Raw genomic sequence first — 22,335 nt, 5'->3', positions numbered from 1 at the left:
TTTTTTACAGTCTGTGATCCTGTCCTTATCCTATATCTTATGTTTCGGTTTATGTGTTGTGAATCTTTGAGCGATGTAGTCATTACATTTGCTCACTCACTCACTCATTCGTATGACCAACTTTTCATACTGAATATGATCCGATTTAAGATGTTTTGGTATTATGCATCACGGCTATGGTGATCATATTTACTCTATGTAAATATTGTCTTTGTTACATCATTCAGAAAGATGAACTTGTGTTTTTACGTTTCATCACCACCTGGGGAACATTGCGTCTTTTTGTGTACATTCTGTACTTTTTCGAGGGGGCGTGTGGTTGATGATGTAATTTATGTGCGACAAAATACTCCTTCTCGCGTGCGCCACCGTCGCGTGTTTCCCACAACAGTCATGACTGCCGTTGGTTTCTGTGGAGAGTGGTTTATTTTCACCTGCGACAAGAAACTTGTCGCAATTCACACTAAAAAGACCAGGTTTGAATCATTTTAAAAGTGTACTTCCTACGTTATGAGTTATTTGCACATGGATCATGTTATCTTTGCTGGCTAGTAGTGATAGCTAGCTGTCTTTGATTAACGTTAGAGTTCTTACACAGGTTTGGAAAGCAACTAGAAATGTCTGCATCGATTTCCAGGTTTTTAGAAGTCAATAACTGTAACAAAAAAGCCTGGAGTGCGAGAAGTGTGGCATCTGCGTGATTCAGTTTTGGCCTAAAACGTAGCGTCAATCAGTATTGTCATTATGATCCCATATTAGATGTTGTCTTCCGCTAGTGGTGTGGTCATAGTTAGGTGCAAAGGACATAAAGAGTACTACTACTATACTTATCTTGCGACTAGATTTCGGGATCATTCAAGTAGAGAGCACATATTACTTGTGCTGAACTTGTGGCAGATATAGTGTAAACACAATACTTGAATCACATTTTACCAAAGATGTCAGAAGTTCTGTAAATACACTGTCTGAAATTGGCAAAGTGATTATTTAAATAATAAATTATCTGATTTAGCATTAGATTCAAGCAATTAATTAATTTTAAGTCTAGAACACTAAGCATTCGGTAAAATTGGAAAGATGTTCACAGATTCCAACTTCCCAGATCAACAGCTCATGAGTGAAATATTCTTAAACAGAGTTGGAAAATTGTGTTTTCACAAGTGTGGGGATGTTTTCTAATTAGGAAAAATATTGAATAACTCTTGTTGCTTATACTACAAGACTTAGTTTGGATCAAGAATTTTACATATTTTTTTCAATTTTGATTGAGAAAAATATTCAGTCATTTCATTCTTCTCTTTCATTCTTTACCACTCGTTATTTCATTTTCGAAAATTAAACTGAACTGAGTGCATACCAGACAAGATGACTGGTTAAAAATAAAAACTATTTGAAACAGGTACTTTGCAGGAACTCATGCAGATGTAATACATTAGCTCTGATGCACTTTATTGCAGAGAACCATTTGTGTTTGACTGCAGCACTGCTGAGAAGAGGCCAAAAAATACAAAGGATGACAACAGGTAAGAACAAACAGATGATCGCTGGTTGTCAAGTAAGTGCTAAATATTAATTATTAAAAGTGCTGTTTAAATGTCTTTAATTAAAAAAAATCCAGTCAAATACATAGTGTTCTTGTTTCCAAAAGCAGATAAGGGAAATCAATCTAAGAACATGAAACGATTATCAATATAATACACACATATGTTTAACAGCTGTAGCTTTTCTCCTCAGTGATGACGGTGCCTCAGAGGAAACAGGAACTGACAAAGTCCTTGCTTTCGCAATGTCTCCTTCTGGAAAACTGGTAGCACTTACTGATGACACGAAGAGGCTGGTTCTGTTTCACTGTGAGCCTTCATGGCAATGTATCAGCATCAGGTGCAACTTCAAACTCTATCTTCCAGTCACAGCAGCTGCATGTACTGTACAAATAAAGATGCACGATGTGCACTGGCAGATATAGCATTACTAATAGCTATGTGTATATTATACAGGTGGGTGATGAGGCGGTGTACATCAATGGTGTTCAGCCAGGCCGAGGATGAGCTACTAGTGGCAGACAAATCGGGAGATGTGTACTCCTTCTCAGTGGTGGAGCCACAGAAAGAGGGCAAGCTGAAGATGGGCCACCTGTCCATGTTGCTCGCTGTAGTAAGGAACACCAACATGCACTAACACCGGGCAAACGACACTATCACAATTGAAGTCTAAAGCATTTACAACAATATGAGTCAATATGTGCAAATGTTTAAAGGCCATTTAAATTAAAGTCATATAGGTGTTTCATGTTTGATGTTTCCAAAGTTTATAGCCACATTTCCCCTTGAGTTACTGATGTTGTCAGCATGCTAGAAACAAAGTAGTTTGTACACCATGTTTTCCAACCACATCTGGAGTCAAAAGTGATTGTAGCTGTTCCAGTTGGCCACACTTGCTGTCCTTTCCAGACATGGAAAATGTAACTCTGCTTACTTCTTCAAGCTTTTAAAATGATAGCTTCAGACGTAGGTGACTTTTACATTGATGTTCTTATCATTTTGTTGAGACATGACAACACATGTGCAGAAGCAGCCACATGTGAATGGAGAAGGTAGCGAGAGAGAGTATTTCTTTTACACCTAACACTCTACTTAAAATCTTGAGTAGAGACTAGAAATATAATAACTAGAAATATTATTACAGTATTTCTAGCCCAGCCAGAGACTTAAATGTTGCTATTTTTATGTGTGTGTATTTTTTCAGCATTAGGTAACAACACTGCTGTCCTCATGACATACTTAATCCTCTCATGAACATGGACTCACTGTGGATACTTATTAGTGTATCATTTTCCCATAGTATGTGTCTGCCTGAGTTGAGTGACTGAATGCTTGCTCCCACTGCTTTCTTTCAGACCATGTCACTAGATGACAAGTACATCATTACAGCTGACCGTGATGAGAAGATCAGAGTAAGCCATCTCAGGTGTCCATACAACATCCAGTCCTTCTGCCTGGGACATCAACAGTAAGTACCGGAACCTAAAGTATTGTGTACTGCAGTGCACAAATGAATGTGAAGAACAGCTGAATGCAACTCAAAGGGCTTTAAAAATGACTGACAAACACACAGAATGGAAAAAATGGACTGGGAGTCCAGTGCACACCAAGAAAAATACTAAAAATTACACAATATAAAAACAGTGTAATAAAATGATTTTGAAAATTAATTGAGCAATAAAAGAGAACCATAACACCAGAAAAAAAGAAATAATTAGAAACTACATAAATGCCAGAATAAAGAGATATTTGTCCATGCTTAAAAATATCATTATTTTCAACTTCTCTCAGATTATCTGGAAGGCTGTAACAGTGCCTTAGAGTGTGATGGCTGAAAGCAGCATCACCAAAGGTTTTTTGCATTTTGGAATGGCTAAAAGAGAAGAACTAGGGGATATGTGCCTCCCTGGTTCATAGACAAAAAAACATATCTGATAGATAATCTAGTGCAAGTCCATGTAGTTCTCTATAGACAAATAAATGAATTTTAAACTCAATGCAAAAGCTAACAGGCAACCACTGTTAATGAGTGCCATCTGCATCACTGTGGAAAGAGGTGCTGTACCTCCTGATGACATGGCCCAGGGGTAATTTATATAGATTAAAAACTAATGGTCCTGAATTGATCCTTGAGGTATTCCATAGGTAACCTCATAGTGCCTTGAAGAATGATTATCTGTTGATGGGATTTTTTTTTAAACTTCCACTTAGATAAGACAAGTTCAACAAGTTAAAAATAACATTCTCACATAATCTTGTCTTGCCATGTCTTATCTGAGTTTAAAAAGCTACTTAGCTGATTAAATACTTTTTTCTTAGAAATTCTGCCTAAAATGAGAGATTTGAAATTAGTCTAAAATTTCTTAGTGTTAAATACACAGGTACCCTTTCTTAAAAAATAGGTTTAATTAAAGTGGTGAGGAAGACACAAAGCTGTAGGGAGTGATTTACTATTGCTGTTTTTCTGAGAATTACAGCATCGACCAGGCTAAAATGCTCCAACTTGACATGAAACTTAATTTGTCCTGCTCTCTCTCAGGTTTGTCAGTGCCTTACTGGTCCCCTCAGGTCATTCCCACTGTCTATTGTCTGGATCAGGGGTAAGTTACATTAACAAACAACAAAAGGGCTCTGCTACTTCATCACATAGAAAGAAATACTGTTCAACTGACTGTGGAAAAGGTTTCCAAGTGTTTGAAAAACACTGAACAGTACACATATTACTTCTCTGCCCAGGAGCTTCAAAAACTACAGTAGCATCTGAGAGTTTTTTAGAAACATCTGGTGATGTATAGAAAAAGGATTTTGGCGATTTCCAAATTATATGATTACACAAAAATGTGGGAGTATAGCTGTGTCTTCTAATGAGTTTGTAAAAACAAGGCCATTTAAATAGTGAAAATCAGTTTTAAAAAACAGTTTCAAAACAAACAAAAAGTTTCAGTGTAATGTTTAGTGTGTTTGTGTTCATCAGGACGGGACCGTGAAGCTGTGGGAGTATGAATCTGGCCGTAGACTACAAAGCTTGGACCTCAAAGAGCTTGAAGAGACACAGAGCTCTGAGGCTGACAAAGAGAAGGTAACCACAACATGTTTTGCCTTACAACATGGCAAAAGCAGTACCATGCTAGGAATGCCAAAACAAAGACTAAAACGTATCCTGATTTCATCTTACATAAAAACTCTGAGCAGGTCTGGAGTATGTAGTGCGTTCATACAAGAGAGTAGAGAGAGTAGCTTTCTAAGGTCGCAGTTTGATTGACATCCAATGTCATATGTTCCTGTTAAGAATCATGATTGTTTTTGTATAATAACTGCTAAAACACTCTACCATGACAATTAGTGTAGTGCTTACTGTCTCAAATTGCAATGTAGTATCAATTTGGGATGCAGCTTTTGAGTCTATAGCCATGCTAGCATGGCAGGGTTAATGTTTACCACTAAACACTGTACAGCTGAGATTTATTGGAATGTCATTAGTTTTGCGGGCATTTAGTCATAGATCAAAGCACTGCAAAGACAGTACCTTAATGATACAAATGTCTAGAAATTGTTTTTAAATACTTGGCCATTAATATCAGAGGAGATATGCAGAGCCTGTCATCAGGAAAACAAGATCTGAGGAGGTGGAAAACACATAACTAGTCCCTAGCAGGTAATGTAAGTTGTATCAAAGTGAATGTGCAGTTAAAAAGGCAGTAAAAGAGGACCTATCTTCACTTTTCTTTGTCTTACTTGCCAGAAGACAACTGTGTGCCGAATTGCCAGCTCCCCTGATGGATGCCACATAGCTGTGCAGTGTGAAAGGTGAGTGAAACTCCTTATGGGAATTGGTCAGAGAGCTCACATTCCCACACCATTGCACCACTATCACCAGCCTGAACTATTGACACAAGGCATGAAGATTGAATGAATGAATGAAGATTCCTTGAATTTGTTTGTTCCTTGAAGGGTCAAGATATGTGGGAATGTAACTAAGGATTATTTTTAGTTTTAATTACTATAATAATTGATGATGCTTTTGTGATTATTTGCTTATGACTCCTAAAAGCAAATTGTTTTGTTGCAATAGTCAATGGCTAATAGTTCAATTCCGGGGGGTGCAGAAATGTCCATCTGAAAGCTGTCAATGGTAGCAGATTCAGAGACTCTTACTGTAGCCATGTGTCTATGAAACACATAACACTACACTCATGGGAAGTCCCTCCAGTTCCTCACTAGCTCTGGTAGCTCATCCATATTCTTGTCCAGCATTCTCACGTTCCCAATAATGATAGAAGGTTACACTCTTCAGTCTGTTGTGTTGTCTGACTAGCTCTTGTTCCTCCTCTGTACCCTCTTTGTGTCCTCCTCCTGATTTCTGCTGCGATGTCCATTGTTCTGGTCACCATGCCAGCTGGCATCGGTGCAGTCAGCTGGTCCCTAGTGTAGACAATGCGACCCTACAGTAGCGTTACTGAATGAGAGCATTCAAAAAAGTAGCTGAAGAAGAAATTTAACTGTGGACAAAAACAGACCAGATCTGTCTCATAGTATGTTAAGAGAGGTTACAGCTTAAATAACTCAATAACTCAACTCAACTAAAAAATACTCATAACTATATAAACATATTTAAAAGTATGACCAAAGAAGAAAGCTAAAAAGTAATAAAAAAAATAATCCCAGTACTTAGAAACGGGTACTTGATTACTTTTCACCGCTGAACATCAGTACTGGAAAACGTGATCATAGAATGGCCAAAAAGTTAAGTAATAAAACAAAGGGGAAAGGAAAACATAACAATGTAGTTTTTTTTCTAAAGTAAATGAAGATGTTGACATCAGTTCTTCAGTAATTGTGTGAACTAGAATTTGTTTAGTTTCTCACAGTGTTTGTCTTTTAACATTTCATTTAAGTTCCAAGGCTTTTTTTAGAGTCACTGTAAATATGAACCTCCAAAGGAAGTTGTCTTTAACTTGCATGACAGTAACACCTCAGCTGGCATGAAGCTATTTTTGCTTCTGGTTGTTAAATGTATTTGTGGATGTATAGAGTCACAAGAAGACTGGGGGATTTACCAGGCTGTATAATGTATACTGTACATGTAGCTGTCTCTTAAACTCTGCAGGTCTGAGGCAAAGAAGAGTACAGACTGGCCAGTCAGCGAAGCCATTACTTTGTTTATGTTTCCCACATTCAGAATTGGTCTGATGGATCCCCTCAGTGATCAGCTGATCACTTTAATCTTTCTTATGTGTCTGCAGATTGTCCACAATTCAGTTTTTCACTCTGGACAAGGTGGGTGAAGAGAGGTTAGTGCCTCACACCAGGCTCTCCTTGCCCCACTGTCCCCTGGACATAACCTTTGACCCAAAGGGATGTCTCTGGGTGCTAATGGACTCCAATGATGCACCTCTCCAAACCTACACACACAGACAAGGCTCCTGGGAGGTAAGATGTGATACATTTATACACATTTAGATACTGATTTTAGCTTTTAGTTTTAATGTTGGCTTTCATACGTCAGCAGATACATATAAGAGGATTTGTTCAAATGACAAGAGTCTCCACAAGCTTTTCTGCCCTGGATTTGGACACTTCATCTCATTATTCCTGACAGATCATCTCAAGCTCTGTCAGATTGGATGAAAGTATGGTATTAGCTAGGTGATGAGTAGAGAAAATTTCAGACATTTGGATTTCTGTGTTAGATTTTTGTCTCATCATACCAGATAATTTCTTTCCTCATGGTCTCAGGGTCCCTTAAATGCTGTTTAACAAATTCCAAGTAGACTGTCATATGACCTTTACTCAATGTGGCTTCTGTCTAGTCACTCTACTCTAAAGGTAGTTCACAGCCTTTTTGAATTACCTGTTATTAAAATGTCATTTTTTCAAGAGAATTTGGTTTAGGAGCCTGCTGTGGCTGAGACACAAAGATGTACTAACTGATTTGCTGGTGTTGGCAAGGTTTTCAGATTTTCTCATTATAATTCCATCCTGTTTGCACTGGTTCTCCCTTACCTGACACTGACCTGTGTGCTCTCCTGCTCCATCTAGTGTGATGCTGACAGCCCTGAAGTCAACACAGTGACTGAGGCCCTAAAGCCACACTGGGAGACACTTGAAGGTGAGTCATCAATCACACACACTAACTCCTCCATACTAACATGCATCCTTCGGGCCTTTGTCAGTGCATCTTCAGTGTCCCCCCTCTCTCATCCTCACACCCCCTAGACAGAAATAACCTACATGGCCTTATACATATTCTTCAGCTGACACAGCCTAAATGCAGCATGATTTTGGGTCATGATTACCTGTTTGATTAGTGTAATATCTGAAATTATCTAACTAGTGCAGCATGCGACACTGGATTACTGTATGCTGACTGAGAGACTTGGCAGTGGGTGTGTATCTCTGGGTCAGCCCTGCTGTGGTCCTCCTCCCACCTATCAAACAGACGCTGTGGGTAGTTATGCATCCTCATCTATGGCTACTTGTGTCTCAATGGGATGTACAGAAAAGTCATGATTTGATACATATGTATATTTTGGGGGCAGCTGCGAAAACAAAAACACAGAGGAGGACATTTTGAAAGATGCACACTTTAATGTGACATAGATCACGTGATACAGCAGGGTGTGGTTCAGGAGGTTCCATGGTTCGATCCTTGACTCGTCAACCCATGTGCTGAAGTATCCTTGGGCAAAATACAGAAACCCTCAAACTGCAGCATATGTATGTCAGTCAGTAAATAATTGTGATACACAGTTGTTAAATCGGGCAGTATGTATGGCATGCACGAAACCAGGCCCTCATTTTCTGTACATGGTTCAACTAAACCAGGGTAACATCATGTTAGCCAGTTTATCCTAGCTAGCGGGGTTCCTCTTCCTGATAGGTTAATCTTGGATGAAGTTATCTAAAACCGCATTGAAACAAATGTTGTTGACTATCACAGAAATAATAAAAACGCACTGTCACCAGGTTTTAAAAATGGCAGATTTGATTCTTGTGAAGGAGTCGCTCTCATGACTAATCCAGTGATGTCACTCCCTGGCCAATCAGTGGCTTGCAGTCTGTTGACGTCACATTTTCGGCTCAACTCAGCTTGCTTTGAACCCCGGCTGAGTAGGTACTAAAAAAGCACCTGGTACCAGGTACTACCACCCAATGGAAAACCCTAAAAACCGAGTAGAGTCGAGTCGAGTTGCGTAGGTCGTAGTGGAAAAGCACCATTAGTCTTGGTTTGGTTTAGCTCAGTCTTGGCTTACTTAGACCTGGTTTGTATATATAATATATTATATATACAAGCCAGAATTATATGAATTATTATTAATTATATAAGTTAAATGGTTTTGGATTTTGCTGAGACTACTCCAGTTTTTTATGTGCATGTTACAGATGTGGACAAATTTGTTGATTAAAAAGAAAAACCCATAACTATCTCTGAAATAATTTGAAACTGACAAAAATTAATGTCATCAATCATTGTTTATCCCATGTTTAACACAAATCAGCTTTGCTTTTGATTTTTGATTCAACTTCATATTTTAGATAATTAATATTTAAACTTAAATAAACTTAATATTTAATATAATACTTAATATAAACATAATATTTTGTTGCACAACCTTTAGCAGCAATCACTGCAAGTGTGGTAGTTCACAATGATATTTCTGCATCTGCTACCAGGTATTTTGGTCCACTCAGCAAACTGCTCTAGCTGTCTCAGGTTTGAAGGATGCCTTCTGCACACTGCAGTTTTCAGATTTTTCCATAGATGTTCAGGAGCTGACACTGGGTGAGAGGCGGGGTACACCCTTGGCAGGGCCAACATATACAGACAAACAACCAATCACACACTGGCAATTTTTTAACATGCATGTCTTTAGACTGTGGGAGCCAAAGTACCCGGAGAGAATCCATGCCGGCATGGGGAGAACATACAAACTCCACACAGAAAATCCCTAGGCTCGAACTGGGGCTTGAACCCGGAGCCTTCTTGTGAGGCGACAGTGCTAACCACTGCACCACCGCGCTGCCCACTTTGTAGCTTGTCAACATATATTTTAGCAAATTCCAGTCTGGCTTTTTAACATTTTTCCTTCAATAATGGAGTTCTCCTGGGTCTTCTTCCATGGAGCCCATTGTTGTCTAAAAGGCAGTGGATGGTGCCATCAGATAGTGACTACCATGACTTTGGAGTTCTTTTTGTCTACCATCCGCATTATCCTTTTGATCAACCTGGGGTTGCATTTCTTCTTGCAGTCATGCAGTCCCATGGACCTTATACCTTTTAATAATATTTGCAACTGTAGTCACAGAAACATCAAGCTGCTTGGAGCTTATAGCCTTTACCCTTAAGATGGATATCTACAATTTTCTTCCTGAGCTCCTTGACAACTGTCTTCTTTGCTTTCTCTGGCCCAGGGTCAGTATGGTGCACACAGTGATACCAAACTACACAGTGGCATGTTCTCTCTCTTTAAATAGGCTGATTGGCTGGTGAAAAGATTGAAGATACCTGTGACACTAATTTAGGTTTAACAATTAGTTTGAAACATAATTAGAATGCAGTGATTTCTAATCTTTATAGGGGTACCAACAAGTCCAAGCTAGTTTTAGCATATCTTGGTAAAATAAACAATAAATAATTTATTTTCACAATTTTAGCAGTTTTCTCTGTCACTGTACTATAGGGGCGGCTGTGGCTCAGGAGGCTCAGGAGGTAGAGTGGTCGCCAACTACAAGGCTGGTGGTTCAATCCTTGGGGGAGATACTGAACCCCAAATCGCCCCTGATGTGTGTACATCGGTGTATGAATGTGTTAGGGAGCACTTACATATAAAATAAGTGCTGTATGAATGTGTGTATGTGTGCGTGTGTGTGTGTGTGTGAATGGGTGAATGTGATCGGTAGTGTGAAGCGCTTTGAGTGGTCAATCTGACTAGAAAAAACATACAGTCCATTTACTATAGGCAGGAAGGTATATATGAGACTATTGCTTTTAATTTAATCGCTTTTCAGGAGGACTGAAGTATTGTTTCAAAAAGCTGTGAAGGTACCAACAAATCTGTCCACATCTGTATTACTTCTCATAGACAATTTAAAAGTGTGCACTTTCACCAACCCCATTCCTCCTGCTGTTCTCTTGCACAACAGCCTCTGCAAGGACCAACAGCAGCTTTGAACATCTTTACAAGGTGAGTTTTGACAATGTGACGGCATACATGCAGAAGAAACAGCAGAGACTGGAGGAGCAGCAGCTGAAGAGGACGAAAATGCTGAAAGCAAACAACAACAAGAAGAAGGCCAAGAAGGAGACATCAGGAACTGTAACTCAATCATCTACCTGAACTGACAATTTGAAAAGAGTGTTATTATTTCCTTTATGTTTGATGCTTTGAATGATGAATCTAAGTTGAATGTGCACATTGATGAAGAATAGTGTATGCTTTGCCACTTGGCTTGTGTAGATGGATTTTTGTTTTCCTCAAATTTCTGCCAGATTTTTAAAAATAAACATTGCAGCTAAAAACTGCACTTTCTGTTTCTGCAGCACTGTTTATGAATGCACACCTCTCACATTTACTGCTGCTCTTCGCTCTACTTGTTTATGCTATTGTGCCACATTTTCAAATGGAATAGCTATTGTTTTTCTAAGGGTTGCGGCATTTCCTTCACAAACCAAAACATGACTTAGCTGTATTGTTTGTCGGAGATTGTGCACAGATTTGTCACTCTTCAAAAATAGTTCTTGTATTTATATTTTACATGAATTTTGTACTGAGAAGTACACAGTATTCAGAGACAAAAAAAGGGACTTCCAGCTCTCTGCTTATTTCACTTCTACTGCACCAAGATTTAGTAAAATTTTACTCTGTTGAATCTGCTCTTTGTAATAATGGGTTTCGAGAATGAGAATCAGACTTTATTGCCAAATAAGTTTTGCACATACAAGGAATTTGTCTTGGTATGTTGGTGCTAAAGGACAGTTATAGCAAAAAAAAAAAAAAAAAAGCAAAAACTATATTTACAAGGAACATAAATATACATAATTAAAATGTAAAGTGTAGAGTGCAAATGTTTGAAGGTGGCAGTGATTGTCCGGAGAGATGTGCATTAATGTAACGCATAGATGTATGTTAATGTAACGTGTAGTGGGGGGATTATAGTCTGTGACTGTGTGTGTGTGTGTGTGTGTGTGTGTGTTAGGGGGGTGGGGGTGAGGGGCTAGATCTTGTTAAGGAGCCCAGTTGCAGAGGTGAAGAAACTGTTTTTGTGGTGTGAGGTCTTGGTTTTGATGGACTGTAACCTCCTGCCAGAAGGGAGTGTCCTGAATAGTTTGTGACCAGGGTGGGAGCAATCGGCCATGATCTTTCCTGCCTGCCTCAGGGTCCTGGAGGCGTACAGGTCCTGGAGAGAAGGCAGGTTACAGCCGATCACCTTCTCAGCAGGCCGGATGACACGCTGCAGTCTGCCTCTTGTCCTTGGCAGTAGCAGCAGTGTACCAGATGGTTATGGAGGAGGTGAGGATGAACTCAATGATGGAGGTGCAGAAGTGCACCATCATTGTCGTTGGCAGGTTGAACTTCTTCAACTGCCGCAGGAAGCACATCCTCTGCTAAAACACAACGTGCACCAACACCCTGAGGTAGCCATCCGCTGTGCCATCTTGCATGGTGTAGGTTGTTGGACAAAAATAACAATTTTATCGATTTAAAATGAAATCTACAACACAAGGTGTGCAAAAACTGCTGTGCATGTATATAAACACTGTATCTATATATCTCTATATACAACATACAGCCATAACGTGAGCGATTGGTGTTAATGTTGTGGCTGGTTATTTAGGATATTTATGGATATGCACCATTTTGTCACAGGACAAGACAGGTAATGACGTGCGTGGGTTTGGTTTCTGAAGTGGGTGCACAGTCAAGTCAGTTTTCTCAACTGTAAAATGAGTAAATAAATAAATATAGAAGAACTGCTGCTATATATTCTAGGCTGCAGTGGCCCAACAAGCTCAACCAGATAACAAAGAGCTCAGGAAAAGTACCTGAAAAGCAAAAGTTGGGGCAAAAAAGTCTATCAAGCTCTCGCTGCTAATCAATATTTTTGCAATTAACCCAATTAGGACAAATTAACTGACGCACAGGGAAATGTGAGTGTGGCCCCAGGGCCGTTGCCCACATACCTTTCTATCCTGATACATAAACTGAGAATTAGCATATTGCACATTTTACTGGATTTATTTTATAGATATATGATTGTATTACGTATAAAAGAGTTTTGGATAACTATTTTGAGTGATTACTATGTTCATAATAAGCAGAGACATAAACAGTCCAGACAGAATTTTGTAATTAGTAATCCCTTTATTTTTTCATGTAGGAAAGAACAAATGTCACTAAAAATCTGTACAATCTGTAAAAAACAACACATTTCAAATAAAAAACAATGCGCATATGTATCTAAATATTTTTCAGTGAAGTAGTCTGTGCTGTACAAATGTTGACATTCCCTGAAAAAGGCTTTGGATTGTCCATCTGGTCCTTGAGACCATCACTAGCTTGTAACGCTGTCTGAGAGCTGCTACTCACATTTTCTCAGATCACACATCCTGGTGGTCTGCTGCTCTTCAACATGGCTGAAGTGAGAATTGGACAGAGTGATGGCCCATAACGAACCGACATGTCTCACGACTCCAATTTACATCACACTGCTTCACTCTGATGCTCTACTCTCACTGGTTCTAAAACAGACAGATTATATCCATAAAGAAAACTGCCAGTAACATCTGTGATTCTCCAAGTTAGTCTCTGATCTGAAACCTGATTACACCAACAGCAAACACTAAAGGAAGTTAGATAGAGGGAGTACTTTATTTTAAAAAATGCACGAAATTGAGTGTTCTGTTCTTTCTTACCTTTTCAAAAATGTTTATTTCTTCTTCCCTCCCATGGTCAAGTTCTCACTTTTCTTTTTCTGTACCTGAAGGGAACATTACTTATTATCAGTCACAATCTGCATCAAGGACAAATGATGTGCCACATGTGCACTTATAGAAATTCTCCAACCTCATTCATGGCATCATCAATCTGTTTGAGTTCTTCGTATCGGTCTCTTGACTCCCTGAGTGGCTGCACCATTGCCTCCTCAATCTGTGGGAACAGCTAGTGCACACACATACACACACAAGGTCCAGGCGTCAGTATTGTCACAACAGTGACTTTGTGTTTATATACAGATGTAGGTAAACATACTCCACATTTTGTTCTTGTTTTTTTTTAAGTAAAAAGAAGTAAATAAAGCCCCTGCAGCAAACCTACATTAAAGTGAGCCTTGCATATGCAAAGGTCTGAGCACCTTGCCAAGTCAATAGTCCTTCCCTCCCCAGGTCCTGCCTGTACTAAGAATTTGATTCTTGAAAAATACTGGTTCCTTTCAGCAGCTGACATATTATTAATAGAACTTAATCAAGACCTACTTCACACTGTAGAGAAATACTCCCAGAACCCATTCCAAAACTGAAACTCTCCTGACCTCATCACTGTCCTTCATATTTACCTTCATCACAGTCTCAAACATGGGGATGAGGACAAACTTGATGAAGCCAATCTGAGCTGTCGGTTTGGTGACCTTTTCTCTGTCCATGAACGGTGCCACAGGAAGCCCTTCAGCCTTCTCCCTATCACTCTGAGCAGCATAGACACAAAGATCAGCAAATCACCATCTCAATTTACAATAGCATACAGTAAGAAGAATAAATTCACTTTTTCCACAGTCATTCTGACCATTCGCTAATACGCGTGAAGCTTCTGTTTATGCATATGGCTTTAAAATTAGTTAGAAAAAAGAATGATTATCCATTTACATTGGTCTTTTATTATATATTGAACATCAGACTCAACAGCTACAACTTGAGCCTGCTTGAAAGAACTGCAAACCCAGAAATCCTTTAACATTTTAATAAAAAACAAACAAAACATACAACCCACAATTTTAAAATATTTTCCCACTTTGGTGGACACACCTGCATGAAGTACTCCTCCAGCAGGCAGTCGACCCAGGGTTCAGCCACCTCCATGGGCCGCACCTCATTAGAGATGTCACAGCACTTGATAAGCACCATCTTCAGCTGCATGGAGCGCAGGGTGAGAGGGCAAAGGTCACCATAAATACAGAGTTATAATATGAAAATGCAGAATATCACCTTTAAGAGCACTATATTACAATATACACTGTATTACAGTCTTAATACTATTGAGACATGATTGTGTAAGCAACATTTTAATGTTGTAACAGATCACAGTGGAGCTCATTTGAACTCATTTATTATAAAAGAGCATAAAATGCAAATATTCAAGTAAACTTACTAACTTAAGTGATGAACTGAGTAAATATTATCACACACAGCATCAAAACATTGCACAATCAAATACAACGTCCTCAAAAACAGATGCTACTTTAGAAAAGGAAAACCAAACTGAAAGATTTTACATATTAAAAATCAGCTGAAGTCACTGTTGGTTGAAATACACAAATAAATGAAGCAGTTAAGGCTACTTTATCACCTGTTGGACAGTGACTTAAAACAAAACACAGATTCATTTACTTCTCTTGCAGTCTGCGCTATTAACACTCATGATCAATAATTTCTTCTTGAACTCTTTATGATTCCACAGCAGATACATTTACACGAGAAGCAGTAAAGTGCAGCATGACTTGGAGTCTGTTACTGAAATTTGATTTCCACATGTGTGTCCACATAGTGCTGATGCTGCAGGATGACATGGCCAAAACCATCTAATTAGTGAGTTACCTTTCAGTCTGTATGATGTCATTTTTACTTAATGTTTTTTTTCCTTTGGTCCAGACCATCTGAACATAAAAGCAGGTGTCACAGCACCCTATGACTTGTAAATCAAAGTGTCCTTACACAGGTGACATGCTCCTCATCAGTGTAGTCAAAGTTGTCGACTTTCTGCTTGAAGGAGTCAAGGATCTCACCGTGTCGTGCCATGTCTGTGGCCAGGATCAGTGTGATGGTTCCCTGTAAAACAGCACAAGGTGAAACAGCTCATCACTAGATACATAGTTAGATTTATGTGTGTAGCGCTCTTTTCCAAGTTCTTAAAATCATCTTATTCCACACTGTACAGTATATGTTTTGATACTCCAGACTCCATGTTTTTATGGCTGCACGATTACATCAGAAGGAAAAATTCCTTTATATCTTGTGCATCATTTTACAGTTCATATTTTAAGTTTACCAAAATTAAGCCAGACACAGAAATTTAAGGTTTGTACAGGACACACACAGATAAAATTTTAGTGCCCTTTTATGTATTACATCAGGCAAAGGTACTCATCAAGCTACTTTTTATTTACAGTTTGCTTACATTGATTAATGTAGGCAACAGTCCTTAGAAATTTCATATCATGTTTCATTACCCAGCCCTATCTGACACTGATAATACAGATGTGGTATGGTCCTACACACACACACACACACACACACACACACACACAGCCCTACCTGTCGTATCTGTTTAAAGGCCTCTGGGTCAAAGTTGGAGAAGATATTGCAATCGGGCTGAGAGAAGATTTGGAAAGCCACAGCACAGTGGTGATTCTCCAGAGGGGAGATGTCATTGTAGCGAACTGCCAGCTCTGTTCTGGCATTGATTTGATACCTGGAAAAGAGAGAGAGAATGGGAAGAATGATAAACATGCTAAGATGGGAGAGAGGAGGATTCAGAGGAGGAAACATGAATCGTGAAAGAAACAAAAATAGAGAACAAAGGAGTAGTGAGGAAGAGGCAGGGGAGAAGCAGAGAGAGAAGGCACAGGGAGGGATGTAAGGAGACAGGAGGGGAGATGGAAGGAAGGGCAGAGATGAAAACACATGAGAAGAGAGGACAGAGAACAAAGTCACAGGGAGCACAGAGTGATACAGGGAAGGAAGGAAAAGACAGAGGGAAGAAATAAAGAAAATTAACCCTAGAATGGAGGAAAGAAGGAAGAAGAGAAGGAAATGGTATTAAAAAAACAGAAAAAGAAAAATGGAGGAAGAGAGAGAGGGGGGAGAAAAGGGAGTCAGGGGATGGGGAGGAATAAGCAGGGACAGAATAGGCTACATAGAGAAATGCAAATACTTAAAATATACTGTAGGATTTGTGTGTGTGTGTGTGTGTGTGTGTGTGTGTGTGAGTGTGTCTTACGTGTTGTTGAACCCGGGGTGATCAAGATCATGACACACAGCAGCTGTCATAAGGATCAAAATGTCCAACTGTGTGAACTTCTCCTAAAAAGTGAGTGCATGCGCACGCACATGCACACACACACACACACACACACACACACACACACACACACACACACACACATATAATTTTATGCATCAATGAAGTATTTTACTAAAAGATCATGTTCATATGTGCACTAATGAATATGTGATCTTCCATCTTCCACCTTACAAATGCTTCATAGCGTGTGTGGTTGTGTGTGTGTGAGTGTTATGAATATGTGTGACCTCATTAGCACATCAGTGGTGCAAATGCTTCATAATTAGTCATTAGGCCTATAATAATTAAACCTCTAGTGAATAGTCATCCCTGGCAACAGAGGAAGGAGTGATGAGAGGGAGATTCTCTGAGAAGCTGCTACATCCCTTTTTTTCTTTCTTTCCCTTGTCAGACCCATGTCACTTTGAAGAGCAGGTCACCCACTAATCAGAAGGCCAGGGATTTGATCCCTGACTTCTCTAGTCCATGTACTGAAGTATACTGAACCCCAAATTGTCCCAGTGTAGCATCGGTGTGTGAATGTGTGTGTGTGTGTGTGTGTTTGTTTTTCTATTCTGGTGGGGACCTTAACCTGAGATACCACTCACCCCATGGGGTCCAAATCTTGGTCCCCACAGGCACGAGCATTGCAACCAATAGAAAACAGCCTGCTGATATGGCTAGTGCAGTTTTCTTAAAAAAAAAAAAAAAAAAATTGGTCCCCACCAAGTGGGGTTTCATGACATGGTGTGTTTGGGACTGCGCCCCTAGTGGTCACTGGTGGTATTGCATGGTGTATGAATTTCCCCAATGGGGCCACTTTTCCTGAAGTGTGTAACTGCGTATATCAGTATGCTTCATATTTTATATAGATTTGTACACCTTTATGTGATCAGACTTTAATTTTGAATAATTTGACTTTAAATAATCAGGGGAACCCATGTAATCACTGTAACATCCTTACAAAGCAGTCTTATTCTTTGTATAAAATATGCATTAATGTCTGTAAATACAATCAATCAACATTTTTTTAAATGTCTATTCTATATTATATTTTATCTCAGGAACACTGTGGTGGAAAATTCTTCACATTTGTGCTATAATTCATATGTTAATTATGACACAAATATTTAACAGGATGAAATTATTGAGTGAAGTGAAAAGGTCAAAGGTTAGTCCCATTCATGTGAATGTGATCTGTCTTAAAGGAAATCTCCTCTTGGACTCGAAGGTGACCTGGTTAGATTTTGATGGTCAAAGGTCAAAGGTCAAGGTCAATGTGCCCTCACAAAACACATTTTTGGCCATAACGGAATACTGATATTATTAATTGTGACAAAATGTTACACAAATGTCTAATAGGATGAAATGATGAAGTGATGACATTTTCTGTGGCTGTCTGGCCTCCAGGCTATTCTCCCGACCAGCTTCACCTGTCTATCCAGCCTCTTAGCTGTCCATCAGAAGTGTCCACCCTACTCTGTCTTTATCCTGCCCTCATATTTTACACCAGAGGGCCCCTGCTCTTTTAATCTTAATTTCAAGACACTCAAAGACGCTTAACAATATAGCAAAAGAAAAGAGAAACAGTAAAAAAAATGAATAAATTAAATTAAAGTTGTAGTTATGTAAATGCCAGGTTGAACAGGTGGGTCTTGATTGGTGACCTGAACTTCTGTAATGAGTCCAAGTTCCTGATGTGTAGTGGAAGGGAATTTCAGAGGGCAGGGGCAGTGGCAGTGAAGGCTCAGTTCCCCAAGGTCCAGTGCTTGGTTCTGGTGATGGGGGTCAGGAGGTTTGAATCAGCAGATCAGAGACAACGGGAGGGGGAATGGTGGTGGAGGAAGTCAGTGAGATAAGAGGGGGGAAGGTTTTATAGGCCGTGACTGCAACATGGGAAGTGGCTGATGGAAGTTTATATTTTCAGCAGTTTTGTAGTATAGGCCTAATTAATATAAAATCGTTGAATGATTGATTTAACAGCAGAATACGTCCATAACTAGACCAGTTTTATTTGAATAATATCACCACTGTTAAAATTCCGCTGACTCGGTGAGAAAACATTATATTTCCTGTAAGTTTCTTAAAAGTAAAAACATCAACCTTGTTCGTCAGTGGTACACTTTTAATGGGTGCCAGCAGGAAATGTTGTCTTTATTAGCAACAACTTAACCTCGCTCACACACCAAAAAGTTTCATATGGAAGCATTTACTGAGAGCTGTTATTTCTTTATAGTTCTGATTCTGAAGCTAAGATTGAAACATTTTCCTTATCAATGTATTTATAATTTCATCATCTCATCTGAAGTCAGAAGTGAGGGAGGGATACACCTTTCCAGACTCCAGCGGTCCCTATGACTCTCTCTGCATTAGGGTTTCTCTAATGTTCAGTTACTGTAATAGTTGAAGTGAATGTAAATGTCTTCAGTAAGGAACAATTAATTACTCTTCCCCAGTCTTATTGTTAGGCCTTGTTGAGAATTTCATGAATGTGATTTAAGATAGCTATTCATCATTGTCACAATCTTTTAACAGACAGAAATCTTATTTGCTAGTCTACAACAATGTTAACTGTAGTGTGGCTCTTCATCAAAATTGTGAAAATAATGTATTTGATGGTCAAATGTTACATCAGGTAGATTCACTGTTTTTTCTTTGATGTCCTGCAGACAGAGTGGCTGGAATGAGGACATATTATTCTTGTATAGTACACCATTAAACTCTTTTACCACCTAAGTAATAGTCAAATAGTATCAGTCAGTCAAACAGTATGGATAGATTATATGACAGTAGTTTAATAGAATATTCCATCCTGTTATTGTTACTGGCCAATTGCAATGCAGGATTCCTCCCAGGTAAGATTGCTCCTTCGCCCATGTCTCTTTCTACTGCCTATCTATCTATCTGTCTATTTATCTATATCTATCTCTCTCTCTCTCTCTGTGTATATATATATATATATATATATACCAGCTGTACCAGCTTGGAGGTGAACTGACAGAATACTTGCAAATATGCATTCTGAAACATAACAAGTTAACATTCATTTAAAATGAATCCAACTGTAAATACAACAGTCAGTGGAATTAACCACCACGTCTCTCTATTAACCTTGTAGCTCTTGCAAATCCACACCAACTCTAACCCTGTCTAACACACAGGGTTCATTGTCAGGTTAGGTTGCCAAGGTTCTAAAAGGGTCTCACAGACAATTTAAGATTTTCACATTTGGTTCATGTCTCTAATTCTTTTAACTATAAGCCTCTTGTATGTTTCATTTTCGGCTTACCAGAAAATATTGTGAATGGTTCTCCAAAGTATCTGAGGGATCAGAGGCCTGTACAAGCTGCATTGAAAGCACTGGTGATGACTATACTCCATCAGAGGCAGTACATGAAAGCAGTCCACAAAAACCTGACCGTAACCAAAAGTCCATTTGTGAAGCAGAAGACGTCACAGAGGACCTATTGAAGAAGGACATGGCCCAGAGTTTCTTAAGAGGAGGACAAAAGTATAGGAGGTAAAAACACTGATGACACAAACCTTTCTGTTACCTTACCTATACAGAACACCAAAAGACAACAGGCACTATTAAAACTACCTCTGACTGGCAGCTTTCTCACTAGTATAACTGTGTAAATAAAATAGAAAAAAAAAAAAAATATAATGAGATATTGAATAATTTTTGAGATAGTAAATTGAAGTAATGAGGTAATGCATTGAACTTATGAGATAATTTCGAAATTGTGAGTTTAAAAAATTTATAATTATGAGATAATGTCGAAATTGTGAGATAATGTAGAAATTATGAGGTAAAAAGTCATAATTATGAGATAACATAAAAATTCTGAGATGATAAATCGAAATTACGAGATAGTAAATTGAAATTATGAGATAATGTAAAAATTGTGAGATTAAAAAAATTATAATTATGAGATAATGTCGAAATTCTGAGAAGTTGAAATTATGAGATAATGTCGAAATTACGAGATAATAAGATGGCATTATGTGATAAGAAGTCAAAATTATAATATAATGTCAAAATTATGAGGTAAAAAGTCATAATTATGAGATAACATCAAAATTCTGAGATAATAAATTGAAATTTCGAGATAGTAAATTGAAATAATGAGATAATGCATTGAACTTATGAGATAATTTTGAAATTGTGAGTTTAAAAAAATTTATAATTATGAGATAATGTCGAAATTGTGAGATAATGTCGAAATTATGAGATAATGTCGAAATCCTGATAAGTTGAAATTACGGGATAATGTCGAAATTACGAGATAATAAAATGGAATTATACGATAAGAAGTCATAATTATGAGATAAATCGAAATTATGACATAAAATTATGAGATTAAAAGCCATAATTAAGAGATAAGTCAAAATAGATAATAAGTCCGAATTATAAGTCAAAATTCTGAGATAATAACTCGAAATTCCGAGATAATATAATTGAAATTATGAGATAATGTTAAAATTGTGAGATTAAATTTATTACGAGAAAAAATGGAATTAGATTATTATTATTATAATTAATTCATTTTTTCTGTTATATTAATTCATTTTTTCTCGTAATAAATTTAATCTCACAATTTTAAATTATTCATAATTTCAATTTATGAAATTATAATTTCAATTTATTATCTCGGAATTTCGAGTTAAAGTCATAATTATGAGATAAATTGAAATTATGACATAAATTTAAATTATGAGATAAAAAACCATAATTATGAGATAATGTCGAAATTATAACATACACAACACTCAAAGTAACAGTTATTTGGAGTGAGTTCTCTTATTCAACTTGATAACAAAATGGATTGTGAGCACACTGAAGACTATTTTAAACAGGGCTTTACAACAGATGAAATGCTTAACTTGCACACTCATTCACAGCAAACACACCCTTGAAAAGAGAAGCAGCTCTTGTGTAGACAGAATAAAAATGATGTGGCTGAAGTGGCAATCTTCATTGAATAGCAACTGGAAACATCTGGTCAGTGTCATGCTTACCTTACTTTGGATAACATATTGTTGGCATGGCGAGGACAGCTAGGTGCGCCACTGGAGTACATGCAGACTTTTCCAAATTATTATCTCAATTTCAACATATCATCTCATGATTATGACTTACTATCTCTTTGACTTAATGTGAGCAGTTTTTTTCTTATACCGGTGGAAATGAGCTTCCATAGGCTAAAAGCATTTGAACATCTAAAAAAAATATGATGCTTTTATTTCAAAGTTGCAGACACAAATGGTAAGTATTACTGTAACAGCTGAGAAAGATATTGTCTCTGTGTGTGGCCAAGACAAAGTACAGAATTTTCTAATCATTCTTTCGCTAGTTTAAGAATCAATTAAGAGGCTTGATAGTGTGCTAGGTTGCCTACTAACTGACATTATCTTGTATTAATATATAATTAATATAATACAGTGCAGAATTTTCGTGCTCAGTTCACATTTTAGCAATGTTAAGACAAACTTAGAAACTAAGCAATTAAATGTTT

The 22,335-nt window shown here is 38.0% G+C and overlaps 2 protein-coding genes across 5 annotated transcripts in view; one reads left to right on the top strand and one right to left on the bottom strand.

Annotated features, from left to right (window-relative positions):
* The first annotated feature begins 320 nt into the window (after positions 1-320).
* wdr4 (WD repeat domain 4) lies at positions 321-11,066 on the top strand. Its single transcript, XM_018696580.2, has 11 exons — positions 321-476; positions 1,458-1,523; positions 1,735-1,881; positions 1,998-2,154; positions 2,897-3,009; positions 4,081-4,141; positions 4,516-4,620; positions 5,284-5,348; positions 6,785-6,971; positions 7,581-7,650; positions 10,686-11,066. The coding sequence occupies exons 1-11, from the start codon at positions 394-396 to the stop codon at positions 10,877-10,879; spliced, it is 1,248 nt and encodes a 415-aa protein (XP_018552096.1). The 5' UTR covers positions 321-393; the 3' UTR covers positions 10,880-11,066.
* Positions 11,067-12,884: 1,818 nt separating this feature from the next.
* pde9aa (phosphodiesterase 9aa) overlaps positions 12,885-22,335 on the bottom strand; it is a 41,886-nt gene continuing 32,435 nt past the window's right edge. For 2 of the 4 annotated variants that reach the window (XM_018696582.2, XM_018696581.2), the window contains exons 12-19: positions 16,754-16,836; positions 16,069-16,225; positions 15,469-15,582; positions 14,563-14,667; positions 14,097-14,225; positions 13,607-13,702; positions 13,456-13,520; positions 12,885-13,281 (exon numbers count right to left, since the gene is read on the bottom strand). In XM_018696582.2, coding sequence (XP_018552098.1) covers positions 13,470-13,520; positions 13,607-13,702; positions 14,097-14,225; positions 14,563-14,667; positions 15,469-15,582; positions 16,069-16,225; positions 16,754-16,836 — 735 coding nt within the window. In that variant the 3' untranslated portion in view covers positions 12,885-13,281; positions 13,456-13,469. The remainder of the gene's footprint in view (positions 13,282-13,455; positions 13,521-13,606; positions 13,703-14,096; positions 14,226-14,562; positions 14,668-15,468; positions 15,583-16,068; positions 16,226-16,753; positions 16,837-22,335) is intronic. The other 2 variants (XM_018696583.2, XM_051073290.1) reach the window with 2 other exon arrangements.

Source organism: Lates calcarifer, linkage group LG1 (assembly GCF_001640805.2).
Source record: "Lates calcarifer isolate ASB-BC8 linkage group LG1, TLL_Latcal_v3, whole genome shotgun sequence".
Taxonomy (NCBI): Eukaryota; Metazoa; Chordata; class Actinopteri; family Centropomidae; genus Lates; species Lates calcarifer.
The sequence above is the reverse complement of the archived record's forward strand: the minus strand, read 5'-3'. Positions and strand labels throughout refer to the sequence as shown.

Excerpts from the sequence above, each read along its gene's own strand:
- wdr4 (XM_018696580.2), top strand. The coding sequence starts at position 394 with ATGACTGCCGTTGGTTTCTGTGGAGAGTGGTTTATTTTCACCTGCGAC. Across the intron at positions 1,882-1,997 it reads TGGCAATGTATCAGCATCAG|GTGGGTGATGAGGCGGTGTA; the intron begins GTGCAACTTCAA and ends TATATTATACAG. Across the intron at positions 4,142-4,515 it reads GTCTATTGTCTGGATCAGGG|GACGGGACCGTGAAGCTGTG; the intron begins GTAAGTTACATT and ends TGTGTTCATCAG.